The 15,260-nt window shown below is 41.1% G+C and overlaps 1 protein-coding gene across 2 annotated transcripts in view; it reads left to right on the plus strand.

Annotated features, from left to right (window-relative positions):
* Positions 1–15,260, plus strand: part of tbc1d9 (TBC1 domain family, member 9 (with GRAM domain)) — a 34,389-nt gene that overhangs the window by 16,653 nt on the left and 2,476 nt on the right. The window contains exons 8-20 of one of the 2 annotated variants that reach the window (XM_084043312.1): positions 599–763; positions 1,788–1,938; positions 5,808–6,022; positions 6,659–6,776; positions 7,396–7,681; positions 8,827–8,956; positions 9,397–9,495; positions 10,005–10,073; positions 10,898–11,138; positions 11,592–11,657; positions 13,446–13,535; positions 13,648–13,716; positions 13,842–13,945. In XM_084043312.1, coding sequence (XP_083899438.1) covers positions 599–763; positions 1,788–1,938; positions 5,808–6,022; positions 6,659–6,776; positions 7,396–7,681; positions 8,827–8,956; positions 9,397–9,495; positions 10,005–10,073; positions 10,898–11,138; positions 11,592–11,657; positions 13,446–13,535; positions 13,648–13,716; positions 13,842–13,945 — 1,803 coding nt within the window. Of the gene's footprint in view, positions 1–598; positions 764–1,787; positions 1,939–5,807; positions 6,023–6,658; positions 6,777–7,395; positions 7,682–8,826; positions 8,957–9,396; positions 9,496–10,004; positions 10,074–10,897; positions 11,139–11,591; positions 11,658–13,445; positions 13,536–13,646; positions 13,717–13,841; positions 13,946–15,260 lie in introns of both variants that reach the window. The other variant, XM_084043313.1, reaches the window with a different exon arrangement.

Consider the following 15,260-nt stretch of genomic DNA (forward strand, 5'->3'; position numbering starts at 1 on the left):
AAATAAATTTGGTTTGTTGATGGGACCTTGATTAAAAAAAACAACTTAATAATGTATTTATGATACCGATTCTGATACCTTGCTTATTGGTCGACAGTGAGTACCAATCTGTAACAGTGCGTTTGAAAAAATATGTTTTAAAACTACTATACTAAGATGTGGTATGATTGCTATCATTATATGGCCTAGCTCATTTTAAACCCTAATATATACTACAGAGATTTTTGACAATGACATTTTGCTATCTCTGACTAACGTTACACTCTGTCTTCGCTGGCGTTGTTGTTTACCTGTGTATTGTAAATGAGCATGATAAATGACATGATATTGGATCGGTGCATAGAGTTGTGTACTCACCAATAGTGCTAGTAACTACTGTGGAAAATGACGAGGTTTGAGGCTCTTTAGAAGTGTAGTAAGGGGAAGGAAATAAGCATATACAGTAATAATATGCAACGTAACTCTGACATGCAAAAAACTGCAACTGAGTGCAGTAAATATTTCAGTCAAACGGCTGTCTTCACAGCTCAAGTAAGCATCATACTGAATGTCCAAAAGGCCACTGATTATGACAGTAATGAGCTGTGTCTCCCTTCAGGTGTACTCCCAGTCAGGCTCTCTGCTCTCCTCCAGCCCCCAACGCAGTTTGGGGTCAGAGAGCGAGCGCCAATTCAACCTTAATGACAACAGTGTGCCGACTGCCACCCAGGCCCTCATGACCATGTACCGCCGCCGCTCGCCGGAAGAATTCAACCCCAAACTGGTGAGTTCAGGATATGTTGGCGTCGAAATGGTCAAAGGCGTGTAATGTGGTCAAGCATGACGAGACGCAATCTAATGTAGTGTGACTCAGTTTTAATTACACTTTTCAGTTCTCTGATGTCTTGTGCTGAAACCCTGAAGATTAATTTACAAGAACCCAAGAAAAGGTCACTATAAATAAATAAATAAATACATTAAATGTGTGTATGCATGCGTAAGTGTATATCCATGTGTAAGTGGATATAGGAGATCCAATGGGCCCCATTTCTGTTCCTGTAAATAAAAGCTACATGGAAATATATATTGATTTCTTCCAGGCACTGCCTATAAACAAAGACTGATCAGTCGTTAACCTCAGTAAAGTGTCACTCTGACCAAGGATATACAGTAAATCACTGCTGGACTCACACTCGATAGAGAATACATGAAGCTAGAGATAGGAAATTAGAACACAGAAAATGTATTTAATCAGACTGGTCCATATAACTGGTGGTGAACAATGAGAATAAAAGCATGCATGTTATTACCATTAATGTATTCATGTCAGCCATGCCATTGTGTTGGAGGAGTAATGATAATACAGGTGATAACATAATAAAATGGATATTTTTGAAATATGGTGTTAAACTAAAAACATGGGTAAACAAATTTCATACAGAAAAAGATCCAATTATTGAGATCCCTGGTCAATCATTCATGATAGTCCTGTTGTTGAAGGTCCTCTCTCAACTCAGGGCTTAATGGTAATAAACGAATAATAATAATAATAATAATAAAGGCATCTTGAGTTTGAAGAGTGCCTTGGATTAGTTTTCTTCTTAAACGTTTTTCTTTTCTTTTCATACATTAAAAAAAAGAAAGAAAAAACTATCAGAAGAAATGCTGCCATGTTCCATATAACCACTGGTAAATATTCACCAAACATTCCTTGACAGGCCTCTGTGGAAACCTGCAATAAAACAAACAAACGAAAGTTGCAAAATGCCATTACAGAGAGCTCCATCTCTTTTTGTGTCCTCCCTCAGGCTAAGGAGTTCCTGAAGGAGCAGGCGTGGAAGAACCACTTTACAGAGTTTGGCCAGGGGGTGTGTATGTACCGCACAGAGAAGACCAAGGAGCTGGTGCTCAAGGGCATCCCTGAGAACATGAGAGGAGAGCTCTGGCTTCTCTTTTCCGGTGAGCAAGCATTCTGGGGAATTGAAACAGGATGTGCTGCCAGCGCAACTTGTTATTGTGCTTTCTTTGCACCGATGCCGTTGCAATGTCAGTTAGTGCAGTGGTTCTCAAAGTGGAGTCTGGGGACCCCCTAGTTATTATAGCATCACAATCATTTTAACCACTTTATCCATATTTTATACTTTGTCTATTCAAAAATAGCAGATGTACAAGCTCACACACTGTGTTGACTAATTGACTTTTTTAACAACATCGTTATCAGCAATTATGCAGCCAATGTGTCCCGACTTTTACCACTTTCAACCTGGGGTCTGTAGCCAGAGGTCTAGCCTATTCATGACTACAAGAATGAACTTGTGTAATACACGATACAGTAGTCACCTCACCTCCCATTCGGTGCAGTGCTGCACATGTTGCACCCACACGCACCTGTGGAAACCACAGCCACACAGCCGCTCGCTTTCAGTCACAAAGTCTCCACCAACACACAGCCGTGTGGTGGAAGCCACACTGTTTGTACTGTAACGTCCGATGCAATCACACCACAAGCAAAGTTGAAAGGCACAGCAAGAGTTATGAAGGTGACAAAAGCTGCAGTACATGACACGACCAAGTGTGGCCAGCTACACTGCTGCAGTCACCATTGAAGTGTCGCACAAGCCACACTGTGTAAATGACAAGAATCGGTTTTATTTTGTCTCATCACAGGTCTACAGGTGTAAAGCTGTGGGTGAAATTATTTTTCTTTTGCACCCTCCATTGTTTTGTAGTATTCCGTGAGAAGAGAGAGGATAGAGGTAGAGTTAAACAGGTTAAATAGAACACATAAAGATATACAGCATATACTAGATGATGAAAAATGATTGGGTTAAATAGCACAGGGAAGTGGTTAACAGCAGGAATTTGTTTTTCTTCCATTTATGGAACGGGGCAGCAATTGCGGGGGGTGGAAATGGTGATGCAAAAACATGATTGATTGACGCTTCACTGGAGTTCATTGGAGTTCTTAAAAACGTCCAGCTCAAGTCTTATTTACAAAGTGACAAATGTCACTTTGTAACTTCATGTCACTGGCTTCCATCGAAAATGATGTGTCGCTAGTGTTAATGCAGCATCAGACATGCCAAGATATAGATGATCCCTAATGTTGACGTTAGATTAGATTCCCCCTAAAACATGATCATCAGGTATTATGATTATACTAGGAAGAAGATCTTTTTCAAATATAAAATAGAAATACATTCCATATGCATTGGGCCGATAGCAGTATAGGGTAGGCAGTATACATAACTGAATGGCTGGCTGAGTGCATTCCTAAGAGAAATTACATGCCTTCATTAAAATGCATTAGTTGTTGGACCTTGGGAAGCTGGACTAAAAGGAATCTGCAATATTATTATCTTACTCTCTTAGAATCTTCACTTTTACTTGCATCTAATATAGAGATAATAAGCTGCACTATTAATCTATGGGCAAGTAGCTTCTACATTCATTATATACTATGAACAATACATTGAAACTATCTTTTTTTCCCCCGCCAATTCTGTTGCACCCTTGTAATTGCATTATATGATGAAATAAACAGATTATTTGTAAGAATCTATCCAGCATTGCTACTGTAGTCCTCCATACAGTAGGTTAATACACTGGAATAAGGCCTTTAATGGGATTAAAGCAGTGGCTTAAATGAATCAACATTGGAGTAAACTTGTTATTTATAACATCTAGTTTATACTGTCCATGTCAACAGCATACATGCAGCATACATGTCAAATATGTTGAAATTACATTATAATCACAGAACCATCCTTGCCTTTTGTTGTCACTCCCTCACCATTCTGGGTTGTCCCTTAAAACAGAGTCATGAGATGAGATAACAGCAGCAAGGAAGGTAAATGAAATGAATCAGTACAGTTCAAATAACTAAATAAAAACCCTGAGAAATCAGGAAACTCCAAAGCTCCAGAGACTCAAAGTAGCTACACACAGAAACAGCCAGAGATGGGGATGTGCAATTCCTGTCGTGTTAAAAGCACACATGCACATGCACATGCACATGCACAATATATACACACACACAATATACACATAGAGGCCATAGCGTATATCTTTCAGTCGGATGGAAACCTTTTATGTACAAAACCGTTTTTCCTTTCAGGAAATTATGTTTTTTAATTGTGTTTCAATGGATCCAATGTAGTTATTGTTTAGTCACAAGCTCTTGGTAATACTTTTCATTAGTTCAATATTTATAAAACCCACCGACAGACCACTTTTCACTTTAACTCGCTATTTTCACTACTTCTGTGCGACATATCAAATATGAAGATAAAATGCTTTAATTCTGCAGCAATATACTAAACAGATTTAGTTGGTTTATTGAAACCCTCTCTTCTTCCTGTTTACGTGCGTTGTGTCACGGCACTTACGGGCAGTGTTTATCTCATACAGTTTTAAGTCATCTAACCTGATTTAGCCAGGTACCCTTATGAGTTGTTTATTCTTCCTGTAATACTGTACTAACCACCACCTGAGCAGGGACGTATCATACAGTAAACAGCCCCTCCCGCCCACCCTAGAGTGATACGAGCCGCGGTCGCCATAGACGCGGGGGGTTTCACCTTAACCACATGAACCCTAGTGTCGTCAAGTGAGAGCGTACAGTATACCTCGTTCAAGCATGCATTCGAAACATGAAATATGAAACAAGTGAAAGGCTTGAAACATCCACTCTGAATCTTCTCCAGGAATGAATATCGTATAGAGATGAGTCAGAAAATAGTTTATTCAAATCGTTTTTTAGGTTAAAAATGTATTGTAAAAAAATATAATCTTTTTTATTTATTCATTTGCAAAGGCTGTACTGTCATCCAAAGCCTGCCCATAGTAACTACATTTTAGAGTATGCCATGTATAATTTCTTTCTGTTCTGCACTAGCATAGTCAAGTTAGCCTAATGTACAAGGCTAGTAGGCTATACAACATAATTATTCATGAGGATACCAGAATGCATTCACTGTTGAAGTTTTGTTTTCTTAATGGTTTAATTACAATAACTTAAAAGTTGCACATGCTACTGTCTTTGTTTATTTCTGAAAAACAGTTGATAGGCCAATGCTGTTATTGTGAAATTGTGACCTAAAAATAATAATTGTGATCCAATAATCGTTATAAATAGCAATAGAATAATCAGCTTTGATTTTGGTCAGTCATGCACATCCCTAATGTTGTATTATGTCTCTGTGCGTTTGTACTGCCTGGGCAGGTTTAAAGCTTGCGATCAAGGTACTGAGGCTCGTTGTACAAGTCCCTCTGGGGAAAAGAGTCTGGGAAAAGGTGTGGTGGGTGGAATGTCAGGGACCGGTTCAACAGGCCTCTGTGCTTGTTCCAGCAGCTCTTTTAATCATTGTCCAAGAGAGATGTTCACAGACGTCTGTAGCCCTGCTCTCAGGAGAACACTTAACACAGTTAAGTCCTCAGTGTTCATTTAACTCTGAGAGTGTACAAATGTAACCAAAGGGTCTCGTTGCTTACACTTGTACATTCTCTGAGGTACAAATGGATGAATTAACACTGAGGATTTTACTGTGTACCCCCTGCAGGGTTCTGTGAGCCAGTTGTGGGTCAGATGTATTGTTACAGGTGAAATGCTCTTTTACGTTCAGTATAAACTGAAGCAGCCAGAGGGATATGCACTTATGGGTCAATTTTACTGCTGAAATGTTAGACATGTAAAGAGAATGAATGTTTCATAAATTAAATGTAAAAATAAAATGCTAAACAAAAGTGTCTCTAAAAACAATATAACAAACCATTCCACCAACCAAAAAAACGATGTGCTGAAAGAGACTATGTTTGTGTTTCCTAAGGGGCGATCAATGAGATGGCCACCCATCCAGGTTACTACGAAGACCTGGTGGAGAAGTCGATGGGCAAGTACAACCTGGCAACCGAGGAGATCGAGAGGGACCTCCATCGCTCTCTGCCTGAGCACCCGGCCTTCCAGAACGAGATGGGCATCGCTGCCCTCCGCAGGGTGCTTACTGCATACGCCTTCAGGAACCCCAACATAGGCTACTGTCAGGTACACAAACACACGCGCACGCGCGCGCGCGCGCACACACACACACACACACACACACACACACACACACACACACACACACACACACACACACACACACACACACACACACACACACACACACACACACGGCACAGATAAATACTGTCTGACACATGCACATGCAACAAAAGAATATGCACAAAGGCCACACACTCACACTTGACAGATAGAATAGTGACTGACACATGCACACATGCAACAAAAGACAGAAAATATGCACATAGGATACACACGCAATTCACATAAAAAAAGGGCAAGTTTGTTTCAATTCCTGAATAACAGGAAACCAGGCATGGCTGCACCCCTTGCAAATGTAAATTTTCATCTTTCTTCCTGCTATGAATCTTGAATCTCTTGAATCTTGAATCTAGGGCCTGCTTCTATCCAAATATCCACCGATGGGGCTGACAGATCTTCTTAGAAATTTTTAAATCTGCCTTGAAAAATTACCGTAATAATAGCTGTAGTGTTTTGAAAACTCTGCAAGTAAACAAAAGGAAAATGGATATTCTGCATCCAAAACAAAACACATTTAGCCAACATTGCTAACACTATGTACCAGCGTTGTCTTAACGCTGTGCATCTTCTCACCAGGCTATGAATATCGTCACATCAGTGTTGTTGCTCTACGCCAAAGAAGAGGAGGCTTTCTGGCTGTTGGTGGCACTCTGTGAGAGAATGCTGCCTGACTACTATAACACCAGAGTTGTAGGTCAGTGTGTGTGCGCGTGTGCGTGTTGATGGGAAAAAGCGTCTTTTTTTCCCACCATGACGTGTTCCATGAGATGTTGTTTTCTCTAGAAATGACTTTGGGCATGTTTTTTTATACCTCACATGCTCAGATGAGTCATTTGTTTTCTCCTTTTTTTCATGTTGTTGCTGTAGGCTTTTAATGTTTTTTCATAAGTTGATGTCCTATTTTAAACTTTGTTGTATGACAGTGTCACAAAAACAAACAGACAGAAAGTCTGTCTGTTTGTTGGTTATATAAATATTTAAACCAAGGAAAAGTGTTAACAACAGCTGGTGACTAAATAATGACTACATTGGAACACAGGTTATTTTTTTCCATTTCCTGAAAAGTAACTGTTCTGGACATAAAGTTTCCTTTTTTTTCGTAAAATCGCTGTCTTCGCTGGCAAGAGGACCGGAGACGGACAAATTCATTCATTCATTCCTGGCAGTCATAAAGAGTTAACAGGTTAAATCTTAAGTGTTTTCCAATTATTTGGGGCCCCACTTGCAGTACCCTCACGGCCCACCACAGTTTTGGGAATGGCTGTACTAACCCGCATCCCATCTCTCTTATTGATGGCCTGTCCGCCGTATAGGAGCACTGGTGGACCAGGGGGTGTTCGAGGAGCTGGCCAGGGAGTACGTCCCCCAGCTGTACGACTGCATGCAGGACCTGGGCGTGATCTCCACCATCTCTCTGTCCTGGTTCCTCACCCTCTTCCTGTCCGTGATGCCCTTCGAGAGCGCCGTGGTGGTGGTGGACTGCTTCTTCTACGAGGGCATCAAGGTCATCTTCCAGCTCGCTCTGTCTGTGCTCCACGCCAACATCCACCAGCTGCTGGGCTGTAAAGACGACGGAGAGGCCATGACCGTACTGGGCAGGTGAGGAGGAGGGGAGGACAGGACAGGGGTCAAAGGATAACCGACATTGATTTAGGTTTTAGGACGTTAACATTTTCGTGTCAAGGACCCCCAAATTGATATGTATTTGGCCATTGCTTTAGGTGACGCTCTTTAACCACTGTTTCACGGTCTCCAGAGAGTGAGAGAGGATTGTTTTTATATTATTTATATTTCAGGGGTTCTGCTGATGTACTTAAACAGAGTTACAGTGACTGAAATTTTCATTAGGTGTCTTCTTCCTAAACCTAGTCTGTAAATCAATTTTCCCTTACATATAGGTATTAAATGAACTCCAAAACCATATGACCAGAATATCTCAACCTACTATATGTTGAATCCCACTGGCCTCTTAAGACAAGTCTTAGTGACAGTCTCCCTCTGGTGGTGACCTAATTCTGCCTTCATATCACGGCTGGCCTGATTGTACTGTTAGCGGTGCTTCAACCTTGGGATCACAAGGCACTATAGATCTATAGTTACAAACTCAGTCAACTTAATACACACAGCATTCTGTTTAGGTAACGCTAAAGTTAAGAACATTAATTGTGGGGATGTTTCTTTTTTTCTTTATTTATTGAATACTTTATTGGTCAGAAATATAAACCGCACAGAGGTACAGTAAGACTTTAAGGCTAAAAGGATTACACAAAAAAGTCCTGTGGACTTGTTTCCATTGTGTTCCTATGTATTCGATTCATTAACATAGCATAGAATATTAACACATTAATTCATGTCATCAACAAATACACAAAGTTAACTGTACAGCAGCTGTCCGCATAAATATACGCGGCACTTCCATTGAAAGCAACTCAAAACATACACTGCACTCAGAAACAAATGCTTTGCTGGATACAGCCTCTTTAACATGCGTGAAAAAACAAAACAAACAGAATGACTCATATTACCTTCAGCTGAGTTTACCATTCTGTGACGCGTCAAAACGTCTGCTGTGAAAAGGGTCACATGACTCACATCACATGTAAGAGGAAATCTTTTATTTTTATTTGTATCATCTTTATTTAAACTGAGCATATGCTGTTCATTTTTTTCTAACATTCTGAGAAGATGATGTGTGGAAACTCTGTATTATTCATGTGGTATGTTCCTTGGTTGTTGTATTGTAGGTACTTGGACAGTGTGACCAATAAGGACAGCACCCTGCCTCCCATCCCCCACCTCCACTCCCTCCTGACTGATAACGGAGAACCACATCCTGAGGTGGACATCTTTAAACTGGTCCGCAGCTCCTACGATGTAAGTTAAATTGTGGTTATGGTTAGGGTAAGGGATATGGAATGAATGTAAGTCAATACAATATCTCCAAACATTTGCGAAATCTGTGTGTGTGTGTGTGTGTGTGTGTGTGTGTGTGTGTGTGTGAGTGTACACAGTATGTCTATGTATGTACTGTATGTGTCCAGTTTAGTTTCTGACCTGATGTAGATCCAACTCAAATCAAAATGTTGCCAATAAAAGTACTAACATAGTGTGTACTCAACTTCTTCTCTATGCATATGTATCGTAGTCCTGATGATTGTATAACTATTGGTTTCTCTGTGTGCCAAACACACATAATCTTCACATGTTTTGGTCTTGCTGTTTTTTTTGACTGTTAACTGTTAACGGATAACTTTCAAAGTGACAGCATCAAACAACGTCTCTCACGTCTCCTTCTCACTCTATTTGTCTGTCAGAAGTTTGGATCTATCCGTGCAGATGTGATCGAACAGATGCGTTTCAAACAGAGACTGAAGGTGATCCAGACCATTGAGGATACGATCAAACGCAACGTGGTAAACACCCCATCTCACTGGCATGTGACATGTGACATTTTCTCATCTCGCATAAATGCAGACTGACGGCAATCCTTTGTGAAAATGCACAAGACCTGCTTTTTGTCTTCATGTAAAGGCTAATTAGGCTACGGGTCATGATGACAAGGCCTTAGATTAACTAACAAACAGCAAACATGTAGTGTCGTTTCCACATCTGTACGAGCCATACTCTTGTCAGGGCGGAAGATAAACTTTGAAGTTGTCTTGGATTTGCTGCTTGAGCTTTTATGACGTAATGACTGTCATATGGTTGGTACATGAAGGCTGTTATGTAGTTCAGTGGGGTCCAAGGACCCCCAGGGGTCCTTGAGGGGGTTCCAGAAAAAAATAATGAATATAGCATCAACATCAGTTAAATCACTTTAACCCTAAAGTATATCTAACCTTTCGTGTCTAATAGTTAAAGAACACATTTCCCCCCTTTCAATTCTTACATGATCTTATATTGTGATGTTTTTGTGTCTCAGGTCAGAACTATTGTAACAGAGACTGCTTTCAGCATCGATGAACTGGAGGAGCTATATGTCCTCTTCAAGGTGAGGGTTCCACACAAATCTTTGTTTTTCTTGTGTGAACTGTTAAACATTTTTACTGTGTGTGTTTGAAGACAACGTTTTTGATTGTGCAGCTGGAGTAGGGTTATTTCTACCTTCCTATATTTTATTCATTCACATGAGTAATCTAATAATGAATAATTAGATTTTTCTTGGACTATTCACAAAAACATTATAATGAATCCAACAAGCTCATCGGCTATTTTTGAAAAGGTTTGACATATTTTGATATATGTTTTTATAGGCTATTCATAATTAGTACTTTTACTTTTGGTACTTAGTATATTTTTATGCCAATACTTTTGTACTTTTACTCAAGTAAACATTTGAATACAGTACTGCTACTGAAGTGAACAATCGGAATACTTCTTCCACCACTGCTTACAGGAACTAAGAATTATTATGGGCTGTAAATCTAACATTGTTCTCATTGCACAGATGTGTACGACCACACTGGAAAAGATTAATTTGACACGGTATTGATGATAGTGTGCTTATGATGATAATGATTACTGGAGCGTGAAATAGTTTCCCCTAATTCCACGGTCATAATGCTGATGCTGTGTACATGGGGATAATGTTAATTTGTTCTGCCAAGATTGTGTGCTTTTTCACAGTGGTCCACATTTGAAATTGTCCCCTTTGTTCAGTCTGCAGCTAGCTAGGTAGAATCACGTTGCAAGTAAGACGCATAAGATTGCATAAGATTGCAATCCCACTCCACTTTTACAAAAAACTAATGAAACAAATGTTCCCAGTCAACTCAGTTCAGATGGTTCATCACATCTCCCTCTCTCTCTCTCTAGGCTGAACACCTGACCAGCTGTTACTGGGGCGGCAGCAGCAACCCCACAGAGCGCCATGACCCAAGCTTGCCATACTTGGAACAGTACCGTATTGACCTGGAGCAGTTCAAGGGCCTGTTCGTCCTGATGTTCCCCTGGGCCAACGGGGCCCACTCCGACCCACTGGCCTTGCACTTCTTCCGTCTCCTGGACTACAACGGAGATGGCCTCATCAACTTCCGTGAGTTCATCAACGGCCTGGGTGAGTGGTTCCAAAGGACTGTGGGTGCGCACTAAAATCGTCAAGAGTTTTTGACATTACACTTACCGGTCCATTATCGCAGTCTCAAAGTTAAATGAACACTGACGATGGTCAGTGTTCATTTAACACTGACAATTGTGCATATACTTGTGAAGTTGCATGTTAAAGTGTGTGTGTAAGGGCACATGCATGTGTATGTGTTTGTACATACAGTGCGGTATTTATCATCTGTATGTCCTTGAAATGTGGACCAAGAACTGTTTTATTGACATCATATGACATACATTTTCAATTTGACGTCTACTAGGTATCTGCCCATCAGTATTTTAGCATCATATATGATTTACTTTTATTTGTTATTATGTTTTATTATCATCATGCAAATAAACTCAACTCAACTCTGGAGCGTTGCAAAAACATCCCGTCCTTACAGAGTGTCTGCGTGTTTCCTAGGTGTTCTGTACCATGGAGACCTGACTGAGAAACTGAAGCTGCTGTACAAGATGCATGTGTTACCTGGTGAGTGCATGTAACACCCCAGAAGAGTGTGTGTGTGTGTGTGTGTGTGCGTGTGCGTGCGCGCTGTATGCATGGTGGGGAGGGGGTAGTCAGGAGGAGAGAGAGGGAGACATTAGTAGAGATGCAGACTGAGAGACAGCACTGGCTTCCCGTTATTTTTAGGGGTTCAGTTCAAGGTCTTGGTGCTCACTTTTAGAGCTCTGCATGGTCAGGCACCTGAATATCTAACTGACCTGCTAAAACCATATGTACCCAGCAGGACCCTAAGGTCAGCTGACCAGGGTCTATTGGTCATTCCTCGTACCAGAGCCTTTCAGTCTGTAGCGCTTAGACTCTGGAATGCCCTTCCTCGTGGACTAAGGGCTGCAGCGTCTTTGGATATTTTTAAGAACCACCTAAAAACACTACTGTTTCAACATGCATTTGGGGAATGTCATTGAGCTTCTCCTCCAGGTGTGAAATGTGTCTGCTGTTTAGTTTTTCCTGAGATGCATTGTAGTTTTTGTTTTGTTTCTTATCATTTCAATGTTTCTTGCTGTTTTTATTTCTGTTGTATGTAAAGCACTTTGTGAGTTCTCTCTGTGAAAAGTGCTATACAAATAAAATGTACTTACAGACACAGAAAGCATGACAGGATAATGAAGTACTTGCTAAAGCACTGTCACAGCAGAGAAAGAGGTTTATCTGAGAGAGTGAGAGATGAGTCGCTGACTCGCTTAACTGAGAAAATGGACTTCCACAGCACTTCCACTTCAGAATTTCCGTAGTCAGCACCATGTCCTGTGAAATGCACACACACGCATGCACGCCACACATGCTCACACATTTAATACGCTTCCACTGAACACAGTCTGCCTCACATGTAGCTCTTGAGGCTTCCTCTCCATTAAGGTTTTGATAGTCTGATAACATTGCTGTCATTCAGTGACCACCTGCGTCTACCCGTTCAACTTTAACACATATACCGCCAATCGCGCATTAATGCGATCTAATAAATAGCGTGCTTGTCCGCCAAGATCGCATTAATGCGATCTAGTGATTAATTTGGGTTTAATCTGTTATCTCGCTATTCTGCTTGTTTTTCATTCTAGGTTTCGATTTCCACTTACTTCACCGGGATCCGGTTTCATGACGCAGATTCCGTTTCCGGTTTCATTTTTTTTCCCCGGTCATTTTCGGCCAGAATAGGGAAAAACACGTTTTTTCACACGGTATAAAAAACTAACGGAGAGGTTTACTTCTATAATCTATAGTCTGGGTGATGAACAGTCATCGCCGTCGTGTATCACATTGTACTTTTGGCCGATCGGAGAATCTGAGAACACGTCACATCCGGTTTGACGTATTTGACTGTTTGACTGGGTGTGGGGGGGCGAGTGAGTCAGCGAGTGAGTCAGCGAGCTGATCAAGCTGTGTATTTGCTGCTCTCTAGCGGCACATTTGTCGTATGTGTTTAAAACCGCACCCAGACAATTTATTTGAATGAAAAATTACAAAATAAAAAAAATTAAAAAACACGCAAATCGCTGGCAGAGGGGTGAGTACATTATGAATAAACTCTGGCAGTCAGTTAACAGTGTGACATTCTCCAGGGCGTTTTGGAAGGTTAGCCGGTTAGCATGCTTAAGTTACCACACAGACACATTCTGAGTCCACAGCCAAACACATTCTGAACACACGTAACAGTCACATCTCGCATCATTCTTCACCGTGTTGTCCAGTAGAAAGCTGAAACTCCTGAAAATGAACATAAAAACAGTGACTGTTTTCCATGCTCTGTTCTACCAGAGGTCAGCCATGAACACGAGGAGCCTGACTCTGCCTTTGAGGCAACCCAGTACTTCTTTGAAGACATCACCCCAGAAACCTCTAATAATGGTAAGGATGCCATGAAACACAATATGTTCAGCTCAATGGGAAAACAAACAAGTTTGTGATTATTTGTTTATCTTGTCTGGGCTACCTGTCAAATCTTCCCTTCTGTCCACAGGTCATGACCCTAAGTGCAAAAATGAGAAGGATGATGGCTTTGTCAGAGTTACATTTAAGAATGAAAAAGGTGAGAAAGGTCCTCAAACAAAGACATTACAAAAACAAGCAGACAACAGATGTCTTAATTACATTAAATTACAATTAATTGTGTAACACCCATTGTGAATACCATGTCATGTTTACATGTTACAGTGAAAAAACTGCACACTCCTGATTACCGCCATTATCTCAAACTGTGGAACCAAGAGACCAAGCCTAAACTAGAAAACTCAAAAAACCTCCCGAGATTGAACCAGGTAAGCCGTGTTTGCTGTACTAGTCTGCCATACAGTATAACGTCCCTTTTCTGAGCATGGCATAATATGCCAACATTCTGCGAAGATGGCAAATGTACAAGCTCATAGTCATTGTGTTGCAATGCGGTGTGAGCTTGTAGATTGGCTATTTTCAGTGAAGAACTTTGGTATAGAGGGGGAAGGGGAGGAAGTATAGATCCCTGGGGGACCCTGGGTATATATAGGGTTTGAGTGGTTAATCTCACCTGCTGAAATCAATGTTTTTGTTTTTAATAATTATATTTCAATCTTTGAGTGTTTTTTTCCCCTATTTTTATCAATGCATTATTCGCTAGCTAGTATGAATGCAAATTTTAAGGAATTCCATTCATTCATTGTTAGTTATTAACCTAATCAAACGATCATTGATTAATTGATAATAGGTGATTTTCCTGAGAACCTGAATTTCCCTCTGAATCAATAAAGGTATATAACATGAAAATGAAATCCTACTATAATTCTAGTAACCTCACGGCGGAGTCTTCGTTGGTCGTTGGTTGGGGGGACTCTTGATCAAACTGTGCATGCGTCGTTGCCAGGTTTCGCGAGGGGGGGGGGTGGACGGGTCCGCGGCCTATATGCGTGTCAACGTATACACGGCTCGAGGGAGGGAGAGAGAGAGAGAGAGCGTGGGAGGGAGGGGGAGAGAGAGAGAGAGAGGAGAGGGGAAAGAGAGAGAGGGGGGAAAGAAAGAGAGAGAGAGAGGGGGGGGAGAGAGGGGGAGATAGAGAGAGATCCGCGCGCCTGGTGTAGCCGCTATCATTGATAATCACTTGGATCTAAACAAACGCGCTGGACGATCTGTGTGTGTGTGTGTGTGTGTGTGTGTGTTCGCGACGGGAGCATGTACCGTGGACTTTACTATATAACTTGGGGTCCAAGACATAGAAATGCCATTAAATGGGGGTCCATAGCCCTAATGCATGTCAAACTGGGGGTCCTTGAAATCAAAATGGTTGAGATTCACTGCAAGAGCCGTAAAAAAAAACGCTCTTATGGGGGTCCCTGGCATATCTTTTCAAATGGGGGTCCGCGGGCTAACAAGTGTCAATTTGGGGGTCCTTGACATAAAAACGTTTGCGAACCACTCCACTACACAGTACAAACTCACTTTCGATCCCTGATACTGTCTGTTCTCAGCGCATAAGCCAAACTGCACACGTTGGGTGCTCATATTCCCCTACGGGTATGGTCTAGTATAGATAATGCAGAATACTAAATGCATGTTATATTCCTTAATCAAAGATTTAGTGTACCATTTGACAAACATTTTTGT

Source organism: Gymnoscopelus microlampas, assembly GCF_963454915.1.
Source record: "Gymnoscopelus microlampas genome assembly, chromosome: 2".
Taxonomy (NCBI): domain Eukaryota; kingdom Metazoa; phylum Chordata; class Actinopteri; order Myctophiformes; family Myctophidae; genus Gymnoscopelus; species Gymnoscopelus microlampas.